This window comes from Oreochromis niloticus, linkage group LG22, assembly GCF_001858045.2.
Source record: "Oreochromis niloticus isolate F11D_XX linkage group LG22, O_niloticus_UMD_NMBU, whole genome shotgun sequence".
In the NCBI taxonomy this organism is placed as follows: domain Eukaryota; kingdom Metazoa; phylum Chordata; class Actinopteri; order Cichliformes; family Cichlidae; genus Oreochromis; species Oreochromis niloticus.
In genome coordinates this window covers 31,027,979-31,051,329 of record NC_031985.2, presented here as the reverse complement: position 1 = coordinate 31,051,329, position 23,351 = coordinate 31,027,979, and the positions used below count along the sequence as shown (strand labels likewise).

General features: G+C 42.7%; 2 protein-coding genes across 3 annotated transcripts; one reads left to right on the top strand and one right to left on the bottom strand.

Annotated features, from left to right (window-relative positions):
* Nucleotides 1–394: 394 nt before the first annotated feature.
* LOC100690730 (gap junction beta-4 protein) lies at nt 395–2,439 on the bottom strand. The gene is made up of 2 exons (XM_003443763.5): nt 1,000–2,439; nt 395–910 (listed from the first exon to the last, which is right to left on the bottom strand). Exons 1-2 carry the CDS (start codon nt 1,533–1,535, stop codon nt 634–636), a joined length of 813 nt encoding a protein of 270 aa, XP_003443811.1. The 5' UTR covers nt 1,536–2,439; the 3' UTR covers nt 395–633.
* Nucleotides 2,440–3,152: 713 nt separating this feature from the next.
* On the top strand, nt 3,153–22,178 carry zgc:91944 (homeobox-containing protein 1). 2 transcript variants are annotated; one of them, XM_005450764.4, is made up of 11 exons: nt 3,153–4,241; nt 5,182–5,293; nt 6,990–7,419; nt 7,692–7,777; nt 9,490–9,600; nt 10,818–11,036; nt 14,328–14,484; nt 17,713–17,795; nt 18,796–18,891; nt 19,028–19,146; nt 20,284–22,178. In XM_005450764.4, the coding sequence occupies exons 2-11, from the start codon at nt 5,212–5,214 to the stop codon at nt 20,428–20,430; spliced, it is 1,530 nt and encodes a 509-aa protein (XP_005450821.1). In that variant the 5' UTR covers nt 3,153–4,241; nt 5,182–5,211; the 3' UTR covers nt 20,431–22,178. The 2 variants fall into 2 exon arrangements, with proteins under 2 accessions (XP_005450821.1, XP_005450823.1); XM_005450766.4 differs by lacking the exon at nt 10,818–11,036 and having other exon boundaries at nt 3,160–4,241.
* The last annotated feature ends 1,173 nt before the right edge of the window (nt 22,179–23,351 follow it).

Here is a 23,351-nt window from a genome sequence, read left to right as displayed (position 1 = left end):
GGTAGACATTCCTGGAGTCAGCATGCCAATTGCACGCTCCCTCAAAAGTTGCGACATCTGTGGCATTGTGCTGTGTGATCAAACTGCATATTTCAGAGTGGCCTTTTATTGTGGGCAGTCTAAGGCACACCTGTACAATATTCATGCTGTCTAATCAGCACCTTGACATGCCACACCTGCGAGGTGGGAAGGATAATCTTGGCAAAGGAGAAATGCTCACTAATGCAGATTTAGACAGATTTGTGAGCAATATTTGATAGTAATGGGTCCTTTGTGTTTGTAGAAAACGTTTCAGATCTTAGAGTTCAGCTCATGAAAAATGGGAGCAAAGACAAAAGTGTTGCGTTTAGATTTTTGTTCAGTGAACATGTGGAATATGTAGAGTGGAGAGATAGTCTTGACATATGGTCATATAAATCCATAAAAAAATCATTTTGATAGTATCAGATTAAACGTTTATTGAAATAGCAGTACATACATGCTCAACACATCAATGTTAGGGAACAAAAACATAAAATAGTTTGAATGTAAAATTGGTTTCAAAATAAACAACATCATCTCTTTGTAAGCATTTGCAGACGATTCTGATTCTGATATTTAAAAATTCATTATGTCTCTCAGGACATAATGAGCTCAGGCTATGGTGTAGGGCGGGGCTGAACCCTTCTGGCCCGGTTCTCCATTGGTCACACTCTTCTCCAGAACCGGTTCTTTGTAGGCTGAGTTTTCATTACCACTCAGAGGAACTCTGGTCATCATGAAGGAGTTGTCTCTCATGGAGCGAGGTCCTTTTTTGCAGCATTCCCTGAACCTCTTCCCACACAGATATAACACCTCACAAAGAGTGAGGAAAATGCACACAAAGCTGGTCACCACCATAAAGACAGTAAATATCTTCTTTTCCGTTGGCCTGGAAAACAGAGTGTAAGAGATAAAACATAATGTAGGATTGAGCGTTCGAAATTTTTGACCATTTAGAACCATAAAGGTATCCCTTACCTCGCAATGTAGCAGTCCACCACATTGGGACATGGCTCTTCTCTGCATTTCACCAGTGGAGGAAAGAAGGCAGCTTCGTAGAGGTAAAACAGCAGGAAGACAAACACGCCATCCACAGTTATCTTGAACAGCAGGCTGAAAAAGTAGGTCCACCAGAGACCCCCTCGTTTCTTTCCTGTGTTATCATACAGAGGTGTGCAGTCTTCTCCGTACTTTAGCCGGTGCTTACGCTCCCGGTCTTTTCTGTAGGAAACGTGGAGCGTCACAAGAAGGGATGGACAAGTCACAAAGATCAGCTGGAGAGCCCAGAGTCGGGTGTAAGAGATGGGGAAGTAGTGGTCATAGCAGACATTTTGACAACCAGGCTGGCGGGTGTTGCAATCAAAGTCCTTTTGTTCGTCGCCCCAGACCTTTTCACAAGCCACCAAGAAGACCAAGAGCCTGAAGATGAAGACAATGGCAAGCCAGATTCGACCAAACCTTGTGGCATACTTGTTAGTCCCACTGAGGAGACCCTCCAAGAAGATCCAGTTCATGGTGTTGTTTCAGAAACAGAACACTAAAAAAAAATCCCAAAATGTGGGACCCACTGCTGAGGTATAGCTCGCTTGGACGCACTCTGAACTGGGCATGTCAAGCACGAAGGCGCTTTAATATGTTTCTTAATACCTGCCTGTGCCTTCTTGGCACAGCCAGAAGGGGAGGGAGGTACACAGAACAAAGCAAACATAGACCCATTCTTCAGCTACAGTCACTTCTGCAACTGGTGATAAAACACACACACACCTTGACTAACAGAGAGAGACTGCTAAATAATAGTTCACACAAGCTCTGCACCATCCTGGAAGCTACCAGTCTTATATTCAGAGAAAGCCAGTTAGCCTGACTTAGAATAAATAAGAAAAGGTAGGTGATACAACAAGCTCGGTTGTGTCAAAAGATACAAAAAGTCTGCCTATCAGGAAGTTTCTTAGAAAGAGACAGATGAGTATTCACTTCTGAGGAAAGTTTTTATACACACCAAGCTGTCTTCTCCTGACTTTAGCATTACAGTATATTTAAAATGTAGCCAAAACAGCACAATCCTATCCTTGGATAAGTTGGAAACAAAGACAAAACATCACATGTGATTTATATAATCCCATCCTTCCTGTATGAGGAACTCAATGTTATTTATATAGCATTAAATCACAACAACAGTTTCTCATGGTGGATTGTATTGTAAGTGAAAGACCCTGCAGAAATACAAAGAAAACAGAGGTTATAATATAATATAATATTGATTCACTCTTTAGTGAAATTATAAAAGAAAGGGGAAAAAACAACCTTTATAAATACAAAGACACAGCACCTCTGTGAAAACATTGTATTTTTTTTTTTTGTGAAAAAGCTGTTACAATCACAAGACAAAACCTGTCAGATTGGACAAAACGCAGCACACTTACAATAACCTCATTCTCAATTTTATAACCTGTGAAGCTGGTCCTGGATGAATAACTTTCTTGTATATCAACCCTTGGTAGGAAGGCGGTCTGCTGGCTGGCTCCACAGCTCTATGGTGGACAATAACTTCAGAGTGGATATAGAGAACCACATCAGCCAGAGTCGAGTAATCCTTTGGGTTTAGACCACAGACTGTATAATATGGTTATGACATTGTACGTGTCTGCGTGAAGCTGGACAATGAAATCCAGCTGTATTAGATTAGATCGGCAGTTGATATTCACTCTTGGAGAGTACTGATGTACAAAGATGCAACAACGCTATAGGAAGGTGCCTATGTCTACAGCCTACATAGACTGAGAGGCCCAGGAAGACCTGACCCAATGTTATTCATTATTATTATTTGTGGATTAATAGTTATACTAACATAATGTATATTATGACATTATAGGTTTTTAGTCATTCAAATTTATAATTCTAATTAATCATTATTATTATGAATTATAATGACACGTTTCATGTAGATGCCCTGAGTGATAATGGATCTATTTTAACACTAATGCTTTTTTTCTTACTACAAGTAATCAATCAATAACTACATACATAAACCTACATACATATATCTATATCTATATATCTATCTATATATTGTTTTATACTGTAAATAAAATAAAGTTTAAGATAAATTTCTTTCTTTGCACTGAATGAGAGGATATAATTTTGTAGACTTTTGGCATAGCGGCATTAAAAAAGATTCTCATATTTAAAAAAGATTCTGAACGAGTTTGACTGCCGGACTTGGAAACACTTACCTTCATATTGTAGTATTATGATTCTTACTTAAAACAAGATTCAAATACTTTTTCCAACATTATGCAAAAATAGTTAATGCAGAATCATTTTCAGACTTTTGTGCACCGTCATTTTTTAAAGTCATACCATCTGTATTAAAGTACAGGGTGATGCCCAAGAACCTAAAAGTTGTCCCCAATTTTTTCTGTCCATATTTGTATTTAATTTTTATAGATTTTTCTGATTTTCTCTAGGCTCCCACTGACTGCTTTGCAAGGCACTACCTCACAAAGCTGCAAATGCTCCTTGCAAATACATATTAGGGTTAAGTACTTTTCATGGTATTCCAAGCCAAGAACAGCCACACTCTCGTTTTATCCACTCATTATAATTGTTGTTTACCTCCTGTTCATATGGCTTCGTCTGCAAACGCTTGCAAGGAAGCTTATTACAGTCTGCAGACAGACCCACTTATGTATTGGGCGGTGATGCGTCAAGGATAACCGATTTAGTGACATATTTCCTAAGTACTTGACCAAAATAAAAGAAGAAATGTTTTCATTATGGGGATTAAATGCCGCTAAAGCCGCCTGAGCGAGATGCACGCACGAGCATCGTTACATTTTCAGACATTTTAGTTAAAACGTTACTTTTGGCTTCATGTTGCCCTGCAGCCGTGCTTGAATTTAGGGTAGACGTTTTCTAGCACGCACTGTACAACCGGAAATCATAATGATAATTCTTGCTGCCTTCACGGTACTGTCGGGTGAGGGGTCACAAATTGAGACAGACTCCTCTCGTTTGCATATACTATTTCCCCACTGCATAGCGAAAGACAACATGACCCCGCATCCTTCACCCTCTGCTCGTTAACTTCACCGTCCGCCTTCAACCCAGGACTTATTACCTATAGCGGAGTTGAGTGAACCGCTACTTTTTTTTGCCACTTTTAATTATCTGCCCTGTCCGACCAGCCGGCTGCAGCTGTCTCCCTTCAGCAACGGGAGGTAAGAGAGGTGCTCCGCGGCGGGACAATCCGCTGCTAGCCACCAGCTAACTTAGCTAGCAAGCGAGCTAACCCGTTAGCAGCTGGCGCTGGTCCCAGCCCTTCGACTTAACACATAAAATGTTTGGCTGTAGCGCTCTAGAACGGTGAATGTTTCGTAAACGGTTCTTTGTTTGAAACAGTGCTCATATTGCCCTTAAAGTGCAAGTTTTGGGTAAGTTGTTAGCCGAGACAAGAGAGACCGTTTTATCAAGGTACCCAGACTGAGTAGCATCGTTTCCCCAGTTTTTCAAAATAAAAGGGCAATTTGCGCTCATAATTGGAGCAAAATAATAGTTGTTATTTCAGTAAATGGATCACAAAAGGTGAATACATTTAACTTTCTAAGTGTTTCACATTCATCTTTGTAATTCTGTGTGTATAAGTGGATACTGGAGTTTGAGAAAAGACATGGCATGTGAAAAGTATTTTATTTGTTTATTTATGTTTGCTACTCTATCATTTTACGGCTGAGTTAAGTGTAAAAATCTAACACTAAATTGAGACATAAATGGAAATGGCCCCAGATAGAATAGGAGGTGGAAAATAGACTCATTTTGTAAAATAGCTATAAAGTAGTTATATGCTTCCGAATTCAGTTTAATTCTGTCTGTGTATGCAGTATAATGTGAAAAATGGTTATTGTTATCTAGCTACCAGTTTGTCTTACTTTGGAGGTTGCAAGCATCGCTTCCGCTTTCTAGTCTCGTTCTGGCTAACAGGACAGCTAAGCAGCAGTTGATGGGAGGTTGGTGCTCAGGGGAACCAACTGGAGTTGACGGCGCTAGCTTAGCCAGCACAGGCTGCTAGGGGAGTGATCTGTTGTTGCAGGTTTGGCAAGATGCTAATAGAGGCGATTTAAACGCAACACACTGCAGCAAGTCTCCTGTGTGACTCCTCAGAGGTCCAGCCGAGCTGAACTTCACTGAGCCATGCGACAGTGGTGTGTCCCCGTTGCGACCCCACGCACTGAACCACTCCCGGGGCGGCTGTCCGTGTCACCCCCTCCATCAGGTAAGATCGACAACGAGACAGCGAAACAGTCAAAGTCAGCCAGCTGCTGAGATTTGGATGTTACAGTTGTGCTTAAAGAGATGCGTGTGTGGTAAAGGTGGCGGGTTAAATCACTGCGCTCTGCTTTGGGAGCGCATGACTTTTGAAGCAGAGAGCTTTGTAAAAAAAAATAAAATAAAAAAATCCAACAACTTAACTTTTTCCGGGCGGCAGTGATCTGGAGGTTTCCTGTTCTTGCAACACATTTAACAAGTTGAACTTTTTCTGTTTGTTGTAGCAGCAGCATTATCCATTATTTACAGTTATGCAAAAGTGGGAGAAATTACTCCAGTAGATTATTGTCATCCAAGAACAGGGCAGGGTGTTTAAAATGTATCATCCTGCTTAGGTGAAAGTGCAAAAGTTTTATCATCATAATGTACTTAATGCACTTCAAGTGAAAGTACTCATGCAGACTTTCATGCAAGATGTTGAATTAAAATCATCTGCAGCTGGAGGCTAATGTTAGTTACTGCTGGTAGATTCAAAAATACAGCTTCATATTAAGGAGATGGATATTTTAGAAAACATGCAAAACCAAAGTAATAAACAACTATATCATTATTTTTATCCAAAATATACTTTAGAAGTACTTCAGTGCATTAAACATATTTAATGCTGCTACCTTATTTCCAGAGGATTCACCACAATGAATTGATCCATATATTTTACTTTGCACAGTTTTTTCACCATGTGCCCTTCCTTCCATTGCTGTACTTCACTGAAGTACTTGAGTAAATGCACTGAGGTATGTCTACCACTGGTCCTATCTGTGCTAACATCTAGTGGTACTGACCATCATACAAAATCAAATTTGAGGGGGGCTAATGCTACCTGATGCCCCACTCTGAATACCCCTGCTTTTCAAGTAAGCAAGGTCATGTCAAATTCCTGCATTTCTTAAAAAAATTTTTTTTTAAAAAGTTTAATGTGATCTTTACTTTTTAGTGCATCTTAATCATTGGTGAATACTAGGATAAAAAAAAAAAAACCCCTAAAAGGATGGATATGACTCAGCCGAGGTGGGACCTGATGTTAGGTTACGTATGCCAGGGTGATCTTACTTTAATTCCACCCAGGACAAATGGAGCAAGGTTAGCCTAAGTGCAGTGTGCCAAGCATTTGAAAGGTGGCCAAAACTTTTTTTTTTTTTTTTTGAATGACCCAAAGGGTTCCTCGCAGGAGAACAGTGCGGAGTGCTCTGTTTTCTAAGTGCAATTTTTTTATAACCTCGTCATGTTTTCACTCAAAGTTATTTGGGTTTTTTCGAGTATTAACGTTACCAAAATACTCGGATCAGATTTGCATTTAAAGTGTCAGTATAAATAAACTCCTTCAAAGTGCTTGAATCCTGCTGCGTGTGCCTTTCTTATCTATTAATATTCCTTTGATCATTTCTCTGCAGGTTCTGAAAAAGTCTGCAACATATTATCTCTATTTAAGGTCTGTGAATGGTGTTGAGTGGGGATAAATATAGCCGTTTATGTCTTGTTAGCACTCTGTGAAGTCTCGTGGTGCTGTTTATCTGGTGAGAAATCAGCCCGTCCGTGCTGCTCTCGGGTGTATTAATAGGGTGATGGTTGGTTCAGGCTCACTCACATATTTGGTCTTGTGTCTCATTGGTTTCGCCTCGATAAACCCGGCTCATTTACTTTAGATGCCAGAATGGAGTGCTGTGAGGTGGAGCCCCGCTACACCATCGAGCAGATTGACCTCCTGCAGCGCCTGCGCCTGTCCGGCATGACCAAACCTCAGATCATCCACGCTTTGGAGTCCCTGGAGAGGCTGGACCCCGAACACCGCCCGTCCCACTGTGACTCTCACCCGGCCCCTTCCAACAACGCCCCCGCCACTGCCGCCCCAGCCCCATCCTCGTCGTCGTCATCCTCCGCCTCCTCGCTCTCCCTGGCCTCAGCAACCACGCAGACCTCCGGCCTGGACGGCGCCGCGCTGTCCCCGAGCAACAGCTTCGAGGCCTCTCCCCCACCCCTCTATCCTCCCACTGTGGCAGTTCAGCGGTCTTTCAGCTACGACATGATGGGGGAGGAGGATTGGGACCTGGAGGAAAAGGTGGAGGAGTACATGAGGTAAGGAGAGGGAGAACGGGAGGATTGTGGTGCAAGAGAGACCAAAGGAATAGTAGAGAGACTATTATAACATCAGATAATGACAGCTACTATTCCCAGAGGCGAAGGCTTATTCTTCAGAATTTACATGCAGTTAATTCAGGTCAGGTGCTCAGGGATGGCTGAGAAAGGAGAAGCAGCAGTGAATAAGGTTAGTTGGAGCAAAGGCTGGTGTTTTAACCACCGTGTAATGGTTCTTCTGGCAGTGATGGGGCCTTTTGTTGCTTTCGCAGGAGAGACAGCAACCTGGTGAAAGAAGAGATTAAAACTTTCCTGAACAACCGCAGGATCTCTCAGGCAATCGTGGGCCAAGTTACAGGTACTCTGCTTTGCTGTGACATTCCCGATCATTATACTGTTGATCGTGCAGTGAGAAACACGGGGGGGCTCAGCATTTAATTAGATTTTAACTTTTGTTGTCTTGATTTAATTCAAACAAAATGCTAAACCAAACGATTCTGTATTGAACAATGAAAAGCTGCTTTCAGGCTTTTTGCTCTTGTTCTCTCTGCCAACTCATTCAGTCTCGTTTTTTTTTTTTTAAACTGCAAAATGAAGTGTAACTGGCTCACAGATGCTCCCATCCCACTTTTGCCAGTTTCTATTCAATACTTGTACCTTGGCCTCAGGCATCTGCTGATGTGTAGTATTGATACTACTGAAACTACTGCAAACATAAAGCAAAGCTGTTGCTGTTAAAGTTGTGAAATCTCTCCAAACTGCTCTTGTTTTGCTGTTAACTTCCTGTTGGGTTAAATTTGTTGATAGTTTAAGACTGTTGGGAGACCACGCACACAAACCAACATTATTGTTTTCAGTGAAATTGTGGCCATGTTGCTTTTGGTGGTTTTAAAGATGAAGAGCATGTCTGCAACATGCAATCGTGATCAGTTGTGATGAACTGTGTGCTGAACATCATAGACTCAGAAATTCAGAAACCTATATAAATAGTGACGTAGTTGCTGCAATACGGAGATTTAACTGAAAAATTATTTAGGTGCATAGCAACCTTGCTGTTATAGTAATATAATAATATAACCAGTTGGCAACCAGTTGAGTCGAGTCCCGTACTGCAAAGAGACAAATTGTAGACAAATTGCACTTATCGGTGTAGACTGAATCAGGTTAATGTCAATGTATCAACAATTTCTCTGCTTTTATAAATGAGACGGCACTTATTTGCAAACTTTCAGCAGTCTGTCTGAGTCAAGACTGTTTGGAAAAGACTTGCCTCCTATCAGCCAACCTGTGCAATCACCTTGCGATTGGAAATGGCTTCCACAACTATTTGCAATCAGTCACCAAATGGGGGAAATTCCGCGCCATCGCAGATGCTTAGACATGAGTTGCACACATTCTGTTAAAACCTAACCATAAAACTACCCCTCAGATACGTCAGGTTTCCATTTGTGGGCTAATTTAATGTTGTACCTTATATCTAAAATAAAGATCCTAAAATATAGAATTTCCTGGTATTGGTGGTCATTTTAGGGCCATTGAGTTGCCAGGTTTGCAACTCATAGTGGTAAAACACTTGAAGAAATATTGTGATTAAAGTCTTCAAATTAATTGTTTGTCTAACAAAGTTCAGAGAGACTCACATTACTGTCATTTAGGCACCTAACTGTTAACTGGTAATTATGACTTGCTTTCAAAAGCCTGAATACAGTTGAGTACCTGAGCACAGTCTGACTTTTAATACCAAGAAAAAGAAAAATAAGCACACCGAGTCAGAAAGATTTTAAAGAGCCTTTTAATGGGCTTCAGCTAATGCCAGCTGTGTTATGTGTGTTTGCAGTAGCAGCAGGTTCATGTCAGTAAACTTCTACTCCTTCCCTGAAAATGGATTGCACTACATCACGTCCTTAATTAAAGTATCGATGTCGGGGGATGGCTTCATTAGCTTAACAGGAGTATTCCAGAGCTGGAACACAGCCGATCTCTCCAGCAGCGCCGCCGCCGCTGGTGCGCCGCGACATAAATCATTGTCCTCAACCTGTTAAAATAACGTGTGTCACCTCCCGCACGCAGGCATCAGCCAGAGCTACATTTCTCAGTGGCTGCTGCAGCAGGGCCTGGAGATGAGCGACTCCAAGCGCAGAGCCTTCTACCGCTGGTACCTGCTGGAGAGGAACAACCCAGGTGAGACGCAGGCCAAGAGGTACAAGCGTAACATGTAACTTTTACAGAGGAGAGGAGCGGGACACAGATCCTCCCAGGAATAATGGATTTTGGATTAATTATGAGAAGGTGCAGATCAGTGCCTCAAGGTTGAATGTCAGGTTAATGATGAAAGATTACACTGCAGATTAGATAACAGAAGGCTCGTGTTAGAAAGGGATAATATGTCTTGTGTGTCTTGAATGCGAACCACCGCTTGCTAACCCTTCCCCATCCACCTCTCCTCCTCCTCCGCTTTACCCGCCCACCATCCTCCCGCATGGTAAACCCGCACACCTTTAATTCCTCCCGCTTAACCCCAACCTGGTCCACAATGGCTGCGAGGTCGAGAAAGGACACGAGACAAATCTATATTTTCAGATAAAGGTAGTCCCGTCACAGGAGATTCTAATCGATAGCGTTAAGGCTTCTGGTTGGGAAATGAAACTTTAGCGGGCGAATCCGGCTTCTCCGCACAGTCTAGAGTAACAGCTCGGGTCAGCGCTGACCTCGCCTCGTCCTGAGATGCAAATTCGGCAAGCATTAAAATGGCGACGGCACGACAAACGGGCGTCAACTCAAGATGCTCCCTGCTTTTATTGATTATTGTCAAACAGCATGCTCCCGCACTAAATCATGTCAAAAAGTCCCATCTTTACATTGTTAGTGTGTGAAATAAACAAAGCCGCTGATGGACCATCTGCTGTCCCTGCTGTCTCCTTTCATCTTAATGCTTTATTATTTCCCCCCCTCCCACACCGTCCCACTCAGGCTTCGCTTTAGCTCCTCTGTAGTTCCCAGCCCTGACGCTGGAGGTACTCTGGTGCTGGTTTTCATTCCCACATGGCTAACAAACAAGCTATTAACAGTGATACTAACAATAACTACTTTGTCTGCAATGTTTCTGAGCCAAAGTGGCCACAGCGCTTTGCTTCTTACATGAGCTCTTATTGACCTGCCCTCCATGAATCTGTAAAGAAGCAGTGTTGTCTGTGAAATTGATTCCTGATCGGCCAATCCACTGAAATTACAGAGCGTGTATTTGTTGATAAAGTTACCATTTCAAGGCACGTCTGCAGGAGTGTGTCCCTTAATCCAGAGACATAGATGCAAACTATCAGCCTCCAGTTGTTGCCACAGCTGGTGTCTGTGTCCCGTGGCGGTGGCCTGCCTGACTATTGGTTTTGTCCCGACTGAAGGGCTGAGGTGGAGTGAAAGCCAGCACAGCGTGAGTCCCAGGGCCAGGGGAGGGGACAGAGACGGGACGGTAGCAGGGGCAAGCGGCAGCCTCCCCAACATCCTCCCCAATCCCAACACCAACCTCAACCCCAATCCATCGTGGAGCAGGCAGAGAGAGCTGCTGATGCACTTGCTGCCGTGGTACACTGCTGCAGCCGCAGCTGCTCAAGCCCAGCCAGGTAACTGCGCCCTTACTCGCGCATCCCCACCCCGCCCTCCTTGGCATCAGCAGCTTGCCACAGGAGACACATGCACCACAGTGGGTCTGCATGCTGATCAGCCTGGACCTGCTTTGTCAGCACGGGGTTTTACAGCAGTCTCAGATGGCTCCTAAACTTAGATTTCTAATGCTAAAAAGAAATGGCTCCAGACGTTTCATATCCAGCTCTCCATTGTAGCGAGTGGGTGTGGTTTAAATGTAGTTGTCTCTGTACGTTCTGAGTCATCCAGGTCATGGTGATCTAAGGAGCTTGGAAAGAAAAGTGAATGGACTTCTTTAAGTTTCTTAAATGCGTTTCACCTCTCATCCGAGAGCTAGTTCACGCGTTTATTTAGAAATTAGTTTCTTACTCTCTGTTTAAGATTCCCTTTCTGTTCCAATACACTCAACCTTTCTGTGACAGTGTTTTCATAAAGCTCGCTTAGTCAAAGTACAGATGGTAAAAAGTTCTGATAGGGTTTGATATAAAATCCGACATGCACTGTGATTGGTACCCCAAATTCTTCACATTCACAATCAGATATTTAAACATAGTTCAGTATAGCGAAACCATTTTTTCCCTCTTCCCTGCTACATGTAAGATTTGAGCTTTTAAAAGCTGTTGAAAAGATTCAAAGTCTGTGTCATGCAGATTGTGTTGATATCATGTCCTTTGAAAACCTGAGACATGAATGTGATCTGAAAAGAAAAAGAAGTATCTACAGCTGAGATGTGTTGTTTAAGCCTTTTAGTTGACCACTACAAACGCCTTCTGTTGAAGGACTGTTTAGGACAAGGCATCGTATCAGTTTTAGAATTTTTTTTAACAAAAAAATCCAGAAAAATGCATTTTAAAAAAGTATTTGATCCCTTTGCAAAAAATGCTTTAGTACTTGGTGGCAAAACCTTTGTTGGCAATCACAGAGATCAGACGTGTCTTGTAGTTGGCCACATGTTTTGCACGCAGGGGGGATTTTATCCCACTCATCTTTGCAGATCCTCTCCAAGGCATTAATGTTTCGTGGCTGATTTTTGGCAACTCGAACCTTCAGCTCCCTCCACAGATTTTCTATAGGATTAAGGTCTGGAGACTGACTAGGTCACTCCAAGACCTAAATATGCTTCTTCTTGAGCAAATTCTTTGTTGCCTTGGCCGTGTGTTTTGGATCATTGGCATGCCGGAATACCCACCCATTACCTGTTTTTAATGCCCTGGCTGAGGGAAGGAGGTTCTCACCCAAGATTTGACAGTACATAGCCCCATCCATCCTCCCTTTGATGCGGTTCGGTCGTCCTGTCCCCTTGGCAGAAAAACACCCCCAAAGCATAATGTTTCCACCTCCATGTTTGACCCTGGGGATAGTGTTATTGGAGTCACAGGCAGCATTCCTCCTCCTCCAAACATGGTGAGTTGAGTTGATGCCAAAGAAATTTTGGTCTCATCTGACCACAACACTTTCACCCAGTCCTCCTCTGAGTCATTGAGATGTTCAGTGGCATACTTCAACGGGCTTGTACATCTGCTTTCTTGAACCGGTGGGGCCTTGTGGACACTCACTGAGCTGCTTGGCGATGGTCTTGTCTTCCAGCCTTGTGTAGGTCCAAATTCTTGTCCCTGACATCCTAGGAAAGCTCTTTGTCTTCGCCATCATGCAGAGTTTGGAATCTGGATAGATTGATTGCTTCTATGGACAGCTGTCTTTTATACAAGTAACAAGTTGAGAAGGCTGTCATTGTCAGCTTGTTACCTGTATAAAATACACCCGGGAGCCAGAAATCTTACTGATTGATAGGGGATAAAATACCCATTTCCTTCATGAAAATGTGAATTAATTGATAACTTTTTATAAATGCATTTTTTTTCTTGTTATCGTTCTGTCTCTCACTGTTCAAATAAACCTACCATTGAAATTATAGGTTGATCAGTTCTTTGTTAGTGGGCAAACTTACAAGATCAGCAGGGGTTCATATAATTTTTCCCTGACTGTATGTGCTAAAATGTGCACCGAGGCTACATGAGCACTGTTTCCTTGTGCATCAATTTAATTCAGTTTTATTTATACAGCGCCAAATCACAACAACAGTCACCTCAAGGCGCTTTATACTGTAAGTTAAAGACCCTACAATAATACATACAGAGAAAAACCTAACAATCATATGACCCCCTATGAGCAAGCACTTTGGCGAGAGTGGGAAGGAAAAACTCCCTTTTAACAGGAAGAAACCTCCGGCAGAACCAGGCTCAGGGAGGGGCGGGGCCATCTGCTGCGACCGGTTGGGGTGAGAGGAGGAAGACAGGATAAAAGACAAGCTGTGGAAGAGAGACAGAGATTAATAACAAGTATGATTCAGTGCAGAGAGGTCTATTAACACATGGTGAGTGAGAAAGGTGACTAAAGAAGAAAAACTCAATGCATCATGGGAATCCCCCAGCAGTCTACATGTATTGCAGCATAACTAAGGGAGGATTCAGGGTCACCTGATCCAGCATAGCAGTGAAAATGTATGCTATGCCTTCTGATGATAATGCCTAATTTAAGCATGTATAATGTAAACAGAATTGGTCCTAGCACTGAACCCTGTGGAACTCCATAATTATCCTGAGTGTGTGAAGACTCTCCATTTACATGAACAAATTGGAGTTTATTAGATAGATATGATACAAACCACTGCTGTGCAGTACCTGTAATACCTACAGCTCTAGTCGCTCTAACAGAATATTATGGTCGACAGTATCGAACGCTGCACTGAGGTCTAGCAGGACAAGCACAGAGATGAGTCCACTGTCAGAGGCCATAAGAAGATCATTTGTAACCTTCACTAAAGCTGTTTCTGTGCTGTGATGAGCTCTGAAACCTGACTGAAACTCTTCAAATAAGCCATTCCTCTGCAGATGATCTGTTAGCTGTTTGACAACTACTCTTTCAAGGATGTTTGATATGAAAGGAAGGTTGGAGATTGGCCTATAATTAGCTAAGATAGCTGGGTCAAGAGATGACTTCATCAGAGTGAAAAAACTTATTTCAGAAGACTGAAAGTTTTTTTAATGGGTTTGTGTCTGGAGGGACAAAAACATAAAATGAACAAAAGTGACTAAACCTCAGTTTTTAAATGCCAAAAAGGGATAAGAAACTCATAGGCTAAGTGTTACACATTGGATAAGACAATGTCAAGTCTTCCACTGTAAAGAGAAACAGACTGAAGGACACAGCGACACCCTTTGTAAAGGTCTGGTCTTGGAAAGTGAAGTTGCATGCTCTCCCTTCTACAGGTGCTACCTTATCAATGCGTTCTTTGGTGAAGGAAGAGCCTGACTGGAGGACGGGAATCATGGCAGGCGACAGAGCAGGGATAGTGGGCGGTCCACTGAGGCTGCGCAGAGGAAGCCGTTTCACCTGGAGAAAGGAATGCCAATCAATTATGGAGAGGTGAGGAAGGTTTAACACTAAATTAGACTTGGCTTGTGGTTTTCCATTCAGCTTTATTTTCTGTCGTGTATCAGGTTTGGATTGTTGGAGTAGCACTTAAAGCAGAGATTTTCAGACTAGGGATGTTCCTGGTGACTAAATCAGGAAAAATATTAGACTAGCCAACTAATGTGAAACTAATAAACACTTAGATGTCAATTTAATTTTGTCCAATTTTTAATGGACACTGTCAAAAACTGTCTAAACACAGACATTTGAAAACATTAATCACACTTTAAATGCTGCTTAACTGTGTGGCACCTCACATCATGGATTATGAACACAACATTTTATACTTTTTAAAATGAAAATGAAGAAGGAAAAAGAGAACAGTTAAAATAAGTTCATGTTGAATATGATATGAAAACATGTTACTAAAAAGATGTTCAAGTCTTATTATTATCCATCAGTACATTTTCTTCGACTTATCTGGGGCTGGGTCACGCCTGAGCAGAGCGGCCTCCTCCAGCTTATCCTGCGAAACACTGCGGTGTACCAGGCCAGCCGAGAGAGTAATCTCTCCGGCGTGTCCTGGGTCTACCCCCAGGCCTCCTCCAGGCAGGACACCTCATCCAGGAGGTGACCACCTCAACAGGCTCATTTGGTGCCAAGGACTAACAGCTCCAGTCTGAGCCTCTCCCAAATGAACGAACTCCTCAGCCTGTCTGTTATGGAGAGGCCAGCCACCCTTAAGATAAAGCAGATTTCCACTGCTTATATCTGCAATGTCATTATGTCACGTTTAAAACATCTAATAATAATATGCTTAACAAAAAGATCACGTTTAGATGAACAGCCTTATGGCGTTTTTCTACAACAGTGTCAGGGCTGCAGCGCCATCATATTTAGGACACAAAAATTTACAGACAATGAACATCAAAGTGTTTACAGAATAAATGATACTGAAAGAGCAATGATTAATCGTCTGGTCAACTAGTCACACCCATACCTAGCCTAGACCCCCCTCTCCCCAGCCACCTCTTTAAGGGGGGGGGGCAACACAGATGTTTCCAAGCCAACAAAGAGACATAATTTGTCCAGCATGTCCTGAGTCTACCGCGGTGTCCTGGGCCTTGAACCACCTCACCTGGCTCTTCGATGTGGAGCAGTGGTGGTTCTAATCTGAGTGACCAAGCTTCTCACTCTATCACTAAAGGACAGGGTGAGGTCCACAGGAGTGTGTGACCCGATACCCTTCAGAGGAAGTTCATTTCACTTGCATCCAGAATCTCACTCTTTTAGTCCCAGCCCACAACTCCTTGCTATAGTTGAAAACATGAATGTAGCCACTAGTAAATTGACAACTTAACCTTCAGCCCTCTGTTCACCATGACAGAGCAATATAATCTCAGCATTACTGCAGACCATCTGTCAGGCTTATAGTTTGTTTTACCACCGTCTGTAGGTCCTCACCTCTGACAGATACCCTTTGTAATATGGTCTTGACTGGTCTTGGCTGTAGCTCAACCAAAGAGCAAGTGAGTTTGGCTTTTGACGGAGCGGCACCGATGGGGAAGAGATGTGCTTTATTTAGGACACAAGATGGAATTTGAGCTTTGTGTAAAGAAAATGAAAAGTCCCAGTTTTATCCTGGTTGTCTTGTTTTCATAGTTGATGGAATCCAAAAACTTAGCTGAAATTCAAATTCATTTAGGCACACACTGCTTCATAGGACCGAGGTTATTACAGTAAACTAAAACTAAATTCAAATCTAAAACCAGGTAGGACAAAACATTTTATATGAACTAAAAAAAAACCATAAAACCAGCTGCAAGGATTTTGTAAATGTACAAAATTAAAGTTTGCCACAACCCGCCTAACGAGGGAAATAGCTGTTCTGTTCTTCCGAAATATTTCCGCTGACAGTTGTCCCCTCTTCATAATAAGAAGTGCAGTGACAAAAACAAATACTGAAACTAACAAAACCTAAGGTAAAGCTACATAATTAGAATAACTCTGGATAGATCCTAAATTGACACCATAAACATCTGCAGCCCCTTAAACAATGAGTGGAAAATGTAACTGAACAACAGTTACATTTTCCATTCGTATTGCTACAGCTCTAAAATCATCAGTTTATCAAGTAAGTTTAATGGATTTTTAGATGTTCCTGTTCCCGCGGTCACCTGTTGTACTTAGATAAAGTTTATGTGCCGCTCTGAAGCATAAAAAGCTCATAGAAAGCAGCCGAGATCGGCAGAAAACTTCAGATGACTTGGAGCACATCTGTGCCGAGTTCTTGGAACAGAAGCGCAGCGTCGCTTAAGATAACGGTCGGCATTAAAAACCTTTCCAGTATTTGTGTCCTTTATGGCTTCTTTGCCGCGGCTTCCTGCTCTCAGTGGCGAGCAGAACCGTCTCAGTTTATGATGTCATTTTTCATTAGGGCTGCTGTGACCCTGCTTCCCTGGTACGTATTTGTCCCAGACAGTCTTCTCAGTAACCTAGACGGATGCTGAGAAAGAGGAGCACGGTGCCCGCTGTGTGCAATTGATTTCTCTATTAAATGGTTGCTGTAAGTATAGGGTGCAGTCTGGGCACTCAAAGTAATAAGAGCACGCAGACAACACTCACCAGCAGTACCCCGGGATTACGCAATTCTACTGCAGTGCTGATCCTTATGAGCTAGTTCAGATCCAAGGACGATACAGTAGAGGTGAAGATGATGTGTGTGAGGGAGGGAGGGAGGGAGGTGAGAGGATAGGAGGGCTGGGAGAAATTGATCCCTGTGTGTGTTTTAATGTGAAATAATGATTCTTTTTCACTGTTAGAGAGACAGGAAAAGGCAAGATATGAGCAACGCAAGTTTGCAGAGAAAAAGATAGAAATAATGGTTACGCTGATCCTCATTTAGATTAAAAAAGAAATCATCTTTTATTTAAAAAAACAGTCGTATTTACAGGGTTAGAGTTTTGAGTGTAGAAAGCTTGAATTGCAGAAATGAATCCGCTTAATGGGTTCGTTAATCTGTCCCTTCACGGCGCGAACCCTCCCCGCTGCTCTCTCGCTGTGTAAACATTGTCCTTAACTCTCCTGCCGCTCAATACAAAAGCCTGAAAAGTTGATGAAGTGTAAAATTAGGGCGTAACTAGCTCGGCTCAGACCGGCGCCGCACGTCGACTAATAAATGCCCGTGACGCCTGCGTGATTGAGCTCTTTGCCAACAGAGCGGCTCTTCATGTCTTCCAGCTTCTTCATGGAGAACCAGTATCCAGATGAGGCGAAGCGGGAGGAGATCGCCAACGCCTGCAACTCCGTCATCCAGAAACCAGGTAGTTAGAGGGGTTCCTCAGTAAAGCGCACTTTTCTGAGTTCTGAAAATACATCTTGCTGAATTGATGTCAGCTGACGGGCGATCAGTCGCTGTCGCTCATCGTCTATTATTAGTCTTTTTTTGAGTTAAAATGCTGCCTACACCTTATTGAGCGGGAACACCTGCTTTTCTGTCATGCACATCAACGTTCATAAACGCTGTTGGAGAAAGCAAGTGAGCAAGAGTTTGAGCTTTTTCCTGGAGTTTGATTGGACCGTTAGAACCTTCCAGAGATGTTTTTCCTCATCACAGAACAGCTTCACCGCTCCTGAATTCTGAAGCTGCATCCACACTGGAAGCAAATCGGTCGCCGTGCATCGCTTCGAAGCTGATGGTCATATGTCAACAAACAGTTTAATTCGCTCTCATCAGTCGTCGCTCCAGTTGCTCATCTGGAAGTTTGTTGCTCTGTAACTGTGTTTGACTTTCCAGTGCTGGTCGCTTGTTTTGCTTCAATCACTCTGCAGCATCTTTGAAATCCACAAACACCGTAGACTCATTCTTTGAAACTTTCAGTTCCAGTTTAGCTCCAGTTAGCCCCATTCTGTCTTATTTTTGAGGTTTCGTACCTGCAGATTCACAGGCTGCTGTTGTGGCCGACCTCCACGTCACTCAGCTGCCTTTCCAAGTGAGTCTCTCCTACTTCAGACAGACTCCAACTCCACATTGTTATACTGCTCTAAAGATCCACTGATGGATCCACTGGAGAGCCACTTGAACCAGTACCAGCAGTAGGGTGGTAACTGTGGGACACTTCAGTCCAGAGTTGGAGTAGCTAAGTTGGAAACGAGACCTCCTGTAGGGGCAGCTGAAGGACGTTTTGGACTATCATGTTAACAACATAGCCAGCCTGCAGGCAGAGAAACAGGATGTGTAAGCAGCACCTGGAATTTCAAAATAAAATCCTTAGGATTTGCACATTTAACTGTTTTGTATGTTTGGTTTGTTTCAACCTTCAGGCTGTAAACTGTCAGAGTTTGAGCGTGTGACGGCGCTGAAGGTTTACAACTGGTTCGCCAATCGTCGGAAGGAGATGAAAAGAAGAGCGAATATAGGTGAGGAAGATGGAAACAGGAACGACAGATTAAGGCTTTTGGAAATGTTAGCTTCTGCTATTGTTCATTAATTTATGTGCACATGTTCTACACATTATATTTATCTCACTTCTGCTTCCTCGTGTGACCCAACCAGAAGCTGCCATTTTGGAAAGCCATGGGATCGAGGTACCAAGTCCAAGCTGCCACTCGAATGGGGAGGAAGGAGAGATGCAGGAGTTCACGGATCAGGTGAATCATCGATTCTCAGAGCAAGTGAGTAAACACGGGCTTAATTACATGACCATATTCTACCCAAGGAGAGGCCAGAACAAATAACTAGCAGGAACACGTACAGGCCGGGTAAAACTGCTCGATTTGATGCTCCATGTCACACTGTAAACTGCTTGGAAAATTAAAGGAGCACTTTGAAAACGCATCAGATCTGTAATCATGCTGGACATGTATGCTATATAGAGGATATATTGATACAGAGGGCTGAATTCAAACAAACCCCCCAAATTTAGAAAATGATACAGCAGGTTAGTCCATTTTACCCAAATTTCATTGCAGCAACTCAAAATGGTGCTCAGTAGTTTGTGTGGCCCCCATGTGCTTGTATGCATGCCTAAAACATCGGGGCATGGTCCCAATGAAGTGACAGGTGGTGTTCTGGGGGTCTCCTCCCAGATCTGGACCAGAACATCACTGAACTCCCGGACAGTCTGAGGTCGGATGTCCCAGAGGTGTTCCACAGGATTAAGGCTTAGCTAATGTATTACTCAGCCCATAGCGGTACAGATATTCAGCATAATTCTTTTCCCATTGAGATTTGATGTGTTTTCAAAGTTTTCCTTTATTAATTAATTTATTTTTTGAACAGTGAATTTACATCTTTTCCACTAAAAGCACAGAGCGGCGACGGTCATCATGAACAATATACACAAAGCTGAATTGTAAAAGCAGTACTGAGACCACAAGAATCCTAGCGATCCCATACCCGCTTACACTTTAAGCTAAGAAAACGGTGCATTTTTCACACAGTTTTTCGAACGCCTCCAGTGTGAACAAACACGGAGCTGCTGCTGCTCTGCTAACACGCTACGCCTTCTGTGCAGACACGGTGTAGCAGCCAGAGTTTACTAAACTGTACAAATCGCAGGAAGTCACTGGGGCCAGAGCAGAAGCTGGGGCCAGCTGTTAGCTGGTCACAGCAGGCAAGGCATAAACACAGTGTGCAGCACTTCCACAGCCACTTCGCTGCCCTTAACAAGCTGCCCAAGCCCAAACTGCTGTCTTAAGACTGACAAGAGGGCCTGAGCTGCTATACGGGAGAAAAGGGGCCCACTTTATGGAGTGATATCTAATAAAAGTGACACTAAAGTCCCAACTGTTTTGCTTATGCATCCACAGGAAGACACGTCTTCCCAGAGGATTGTCGACCAACAGGATCCCGCCTCGCTCGCTTCTACGGAGGTGGCAGCCTTGCCGAGCCCCCGCCCTCAGGTTCTGGAACAAAAAGAAGAGGATTCAAAAAGGGAGAGTGTGGATGAAGAGTGACTGAAGTCGGGCACGTCTGTGTTCGAATTTTAATCAGATGAAATAGGAAAACATTAAGTGTCTCCTGCTCCACCAATGCAGGGCCTTTTCGGGCCTGAGTCACCCAAATATGAAAGGGAGGAGGGTGCAGAAGCTCGCTGAGGTGCCTCAGATGGTAAGGAGGCCACTGTATTTATCAACAGTAATCCTGCTTATATTAACGGCAATATACAGTATATATATATATAAATATCTAAATATATATATCAATATATATAGTGCATTCCAAGATGGTATTAAAAAGCCTAAATTCCTTAGAGGGAGAATCATGTAAGTGATACCTCGCCTATTTTAAGCTAAGCGTTTTCTGTTTTTGTGCTCCATGCCTTCTTTGAGCTTTGTTTTTTAAAGGGTGGCTGTTTGATGGACTGTGGTGACGGGAATGTGCTGAACCTGCAGGTCGGGTGTGTTGGGGTGGTGGGGATAAAGCGCGACATCAAGGATCTAGCGTGCGGCGAAACAAACGCCCTCTGCTTTCTTGAACGTCTTGACCTCTTCCCCCCCCCTCCCTCCATCTGATTCGTAAAACTGCAACCTCAATCAATCAATCGATTGATTCAATCAGTCGATCAATCAAGGAGTGCTGTTGCCATCAAAAGCCCTGAGGGACAACCGGAATCTCAGGTAATCCCAAAAATCGTGGATAAAGGCGGTGAAGGGTTGCATCAGGTTTCTTTCGTGTCTTAACGTTTGCTTCGTTTTCTTCGTCTTAACTGTTTAACCGAAACAGGAAGTGTTATTTATACCTTTTGATATTAGCCAGACATGCCTAGGACTAAGTATCACACTCTCTGTCTTCTTTCTTATATTTAATGCTGCTGTCTCCAACCTCAGCCAATGAAGCTAGACTAGAAACATAAAGTCTACTCAGTTTTTTTTCTTGTTTCTTTTTTATCGTTTGAAAGAACGCTAAAACAAATGTGATCAAAAATCATTGTGCGACAACATAAATGCTACAAGTTACCCTCACTTTCTATTGGGATAAGCTAAAGCTCGAGCTTGTAAATTTCTCAGACTGCAAAGCTGCACTTCGGAGTGAATCTTACTGAATTGTGTTCGGGGAGCTCTCCGACATGTACATAACCCAGAAAAAAAATCCCACACCTGTGGGTGCTTTCCTTTCAGTCCATTAGCAGTATATAGAAACTTATTTGTCAGACTTGAAATATGAATAGTTAAACTTTGCATTACATAGTCCCTCATATATTCACTGGCCTAAGGCCTTGGAAGTTACCTCCTCGATGTTCATATAATGAACAAAAACTCATGTTCTCAAATTGCGGGTGGGGGCGGCTACCATGTTACCTCCTAATGCCAAAGCTATGCCACGGTAGAGAAACCAGGGAGTGATGGTCACAACACTATAGCTATACAATAGATAGGTTTATTTGCTCAGTACAACACTAGCCAACTCAAGCTTACCTCAGAGTTACTGTGTGACAGGCGTGCACGACGGGTTTAGTGTCACGAAGCTTTGACAGCAGCCCTCATTGTGACTGTTTATGATATGGACAGTGTCATGTAGCATTTATGGCGCTGGGGTTTGCCCTGTGTTGATAATGTATACTCACCTCAGACAGTTCCCTGGTCCAGCTTCGGACAGGAAAGCTGCACGCCATTATGATTATAATGCTCCTCTCTCTCTCTCTCTGCTTTTATCTGACAAGGGAAACCAGTAACGATAATAAAATTGTACACAACCAGTGGAATATGTCTTCATTTATTTCAAAGGATGTAATGTTAGGTTAGGCTTTTCCTTATTTCTTTTTTATATGTATACTGTTATATTACAGCTAATATTTCAAATGATGAGGTCGGTGTAGGCGTGGGTAATCCCCGAGAGGCAAAAGCTTTGGCTTCAGATTCCTCTAAACGTGTGGTTGAAGATAGTTACTTCTACTCTGGGCTTGTTATGATGAGGACCTTAATATGGTCATTTTTGGTGCACAGCTCTGCTCATGAGCACACAAGCACCTCCGACCTGCTGTAACACTTGTTCCTGAGAGGGAGCCAGTCGGAAGGAAGCTGACCTAAAAGGGAAAGCAGCTAAAATGTCTGCTTTCAGCCAGGCGGAGCTAAGGCCGATATAAGATCAGTAGAGATTATTTATGAACTAAGAATCATACAAAGCTGTTTTAGTAAAGCTCAAACAATAGGTTAGTATTTCACCTATAAAACTGATTTTTAGTTATGTGTAGTTATCTGTTAGGACTTATTCTGTCATCACAATGAGATACAAAAAAACAGTTTAACTTCCTTGAATACAAATGATGTTCATGAACTCATGAAACACAAATTATTTTTTTGTGTGACGTCATCAAGAGCGAATATCCCCAACATAATCTTGTTCCTGCACGTGAAAAAGGGAGCACAGAAGCCCCACCCACCTGCTGTTCAGATTTTGTGTTCAAGAAGGGCAGCCAATCAGAAGAAAGTCGGCTTAACGGGAAAAAGTAGGGGGCTAAAACAGCTTGTTTCAGTCAGAGAATAAACTGAGGAGCTCATTCACGGCCCAGAGCAGTGGGTTTGATTCTGGGAGGAGACCAGTGTTGGTCAAGTTACTTGAAAAAAGTAATCAGTTACTAATTACTGATTACTTCCCCCAAAAAGTAATCCCGTTACTTTACTGATTACTTATTTTCAAAAGTAATCAATTACTTAGTTACTTAGTTACTTAGTTACTTTTTAAAAACATGATTTACAACCTGAATAGGTGATAAAGCGATAGATCTTTCAGCCCAATTCTACTTTTTCTGCATAATCCATCATACAAAATGTAATCAAATGGAAAAGTCTCTTTTTAAAACTTGTTTTATTAGTTTTAATCTTTTAACTTTATGCATCAAGCAAAAACTTAATTATATGCAACATTCTCTGACTGG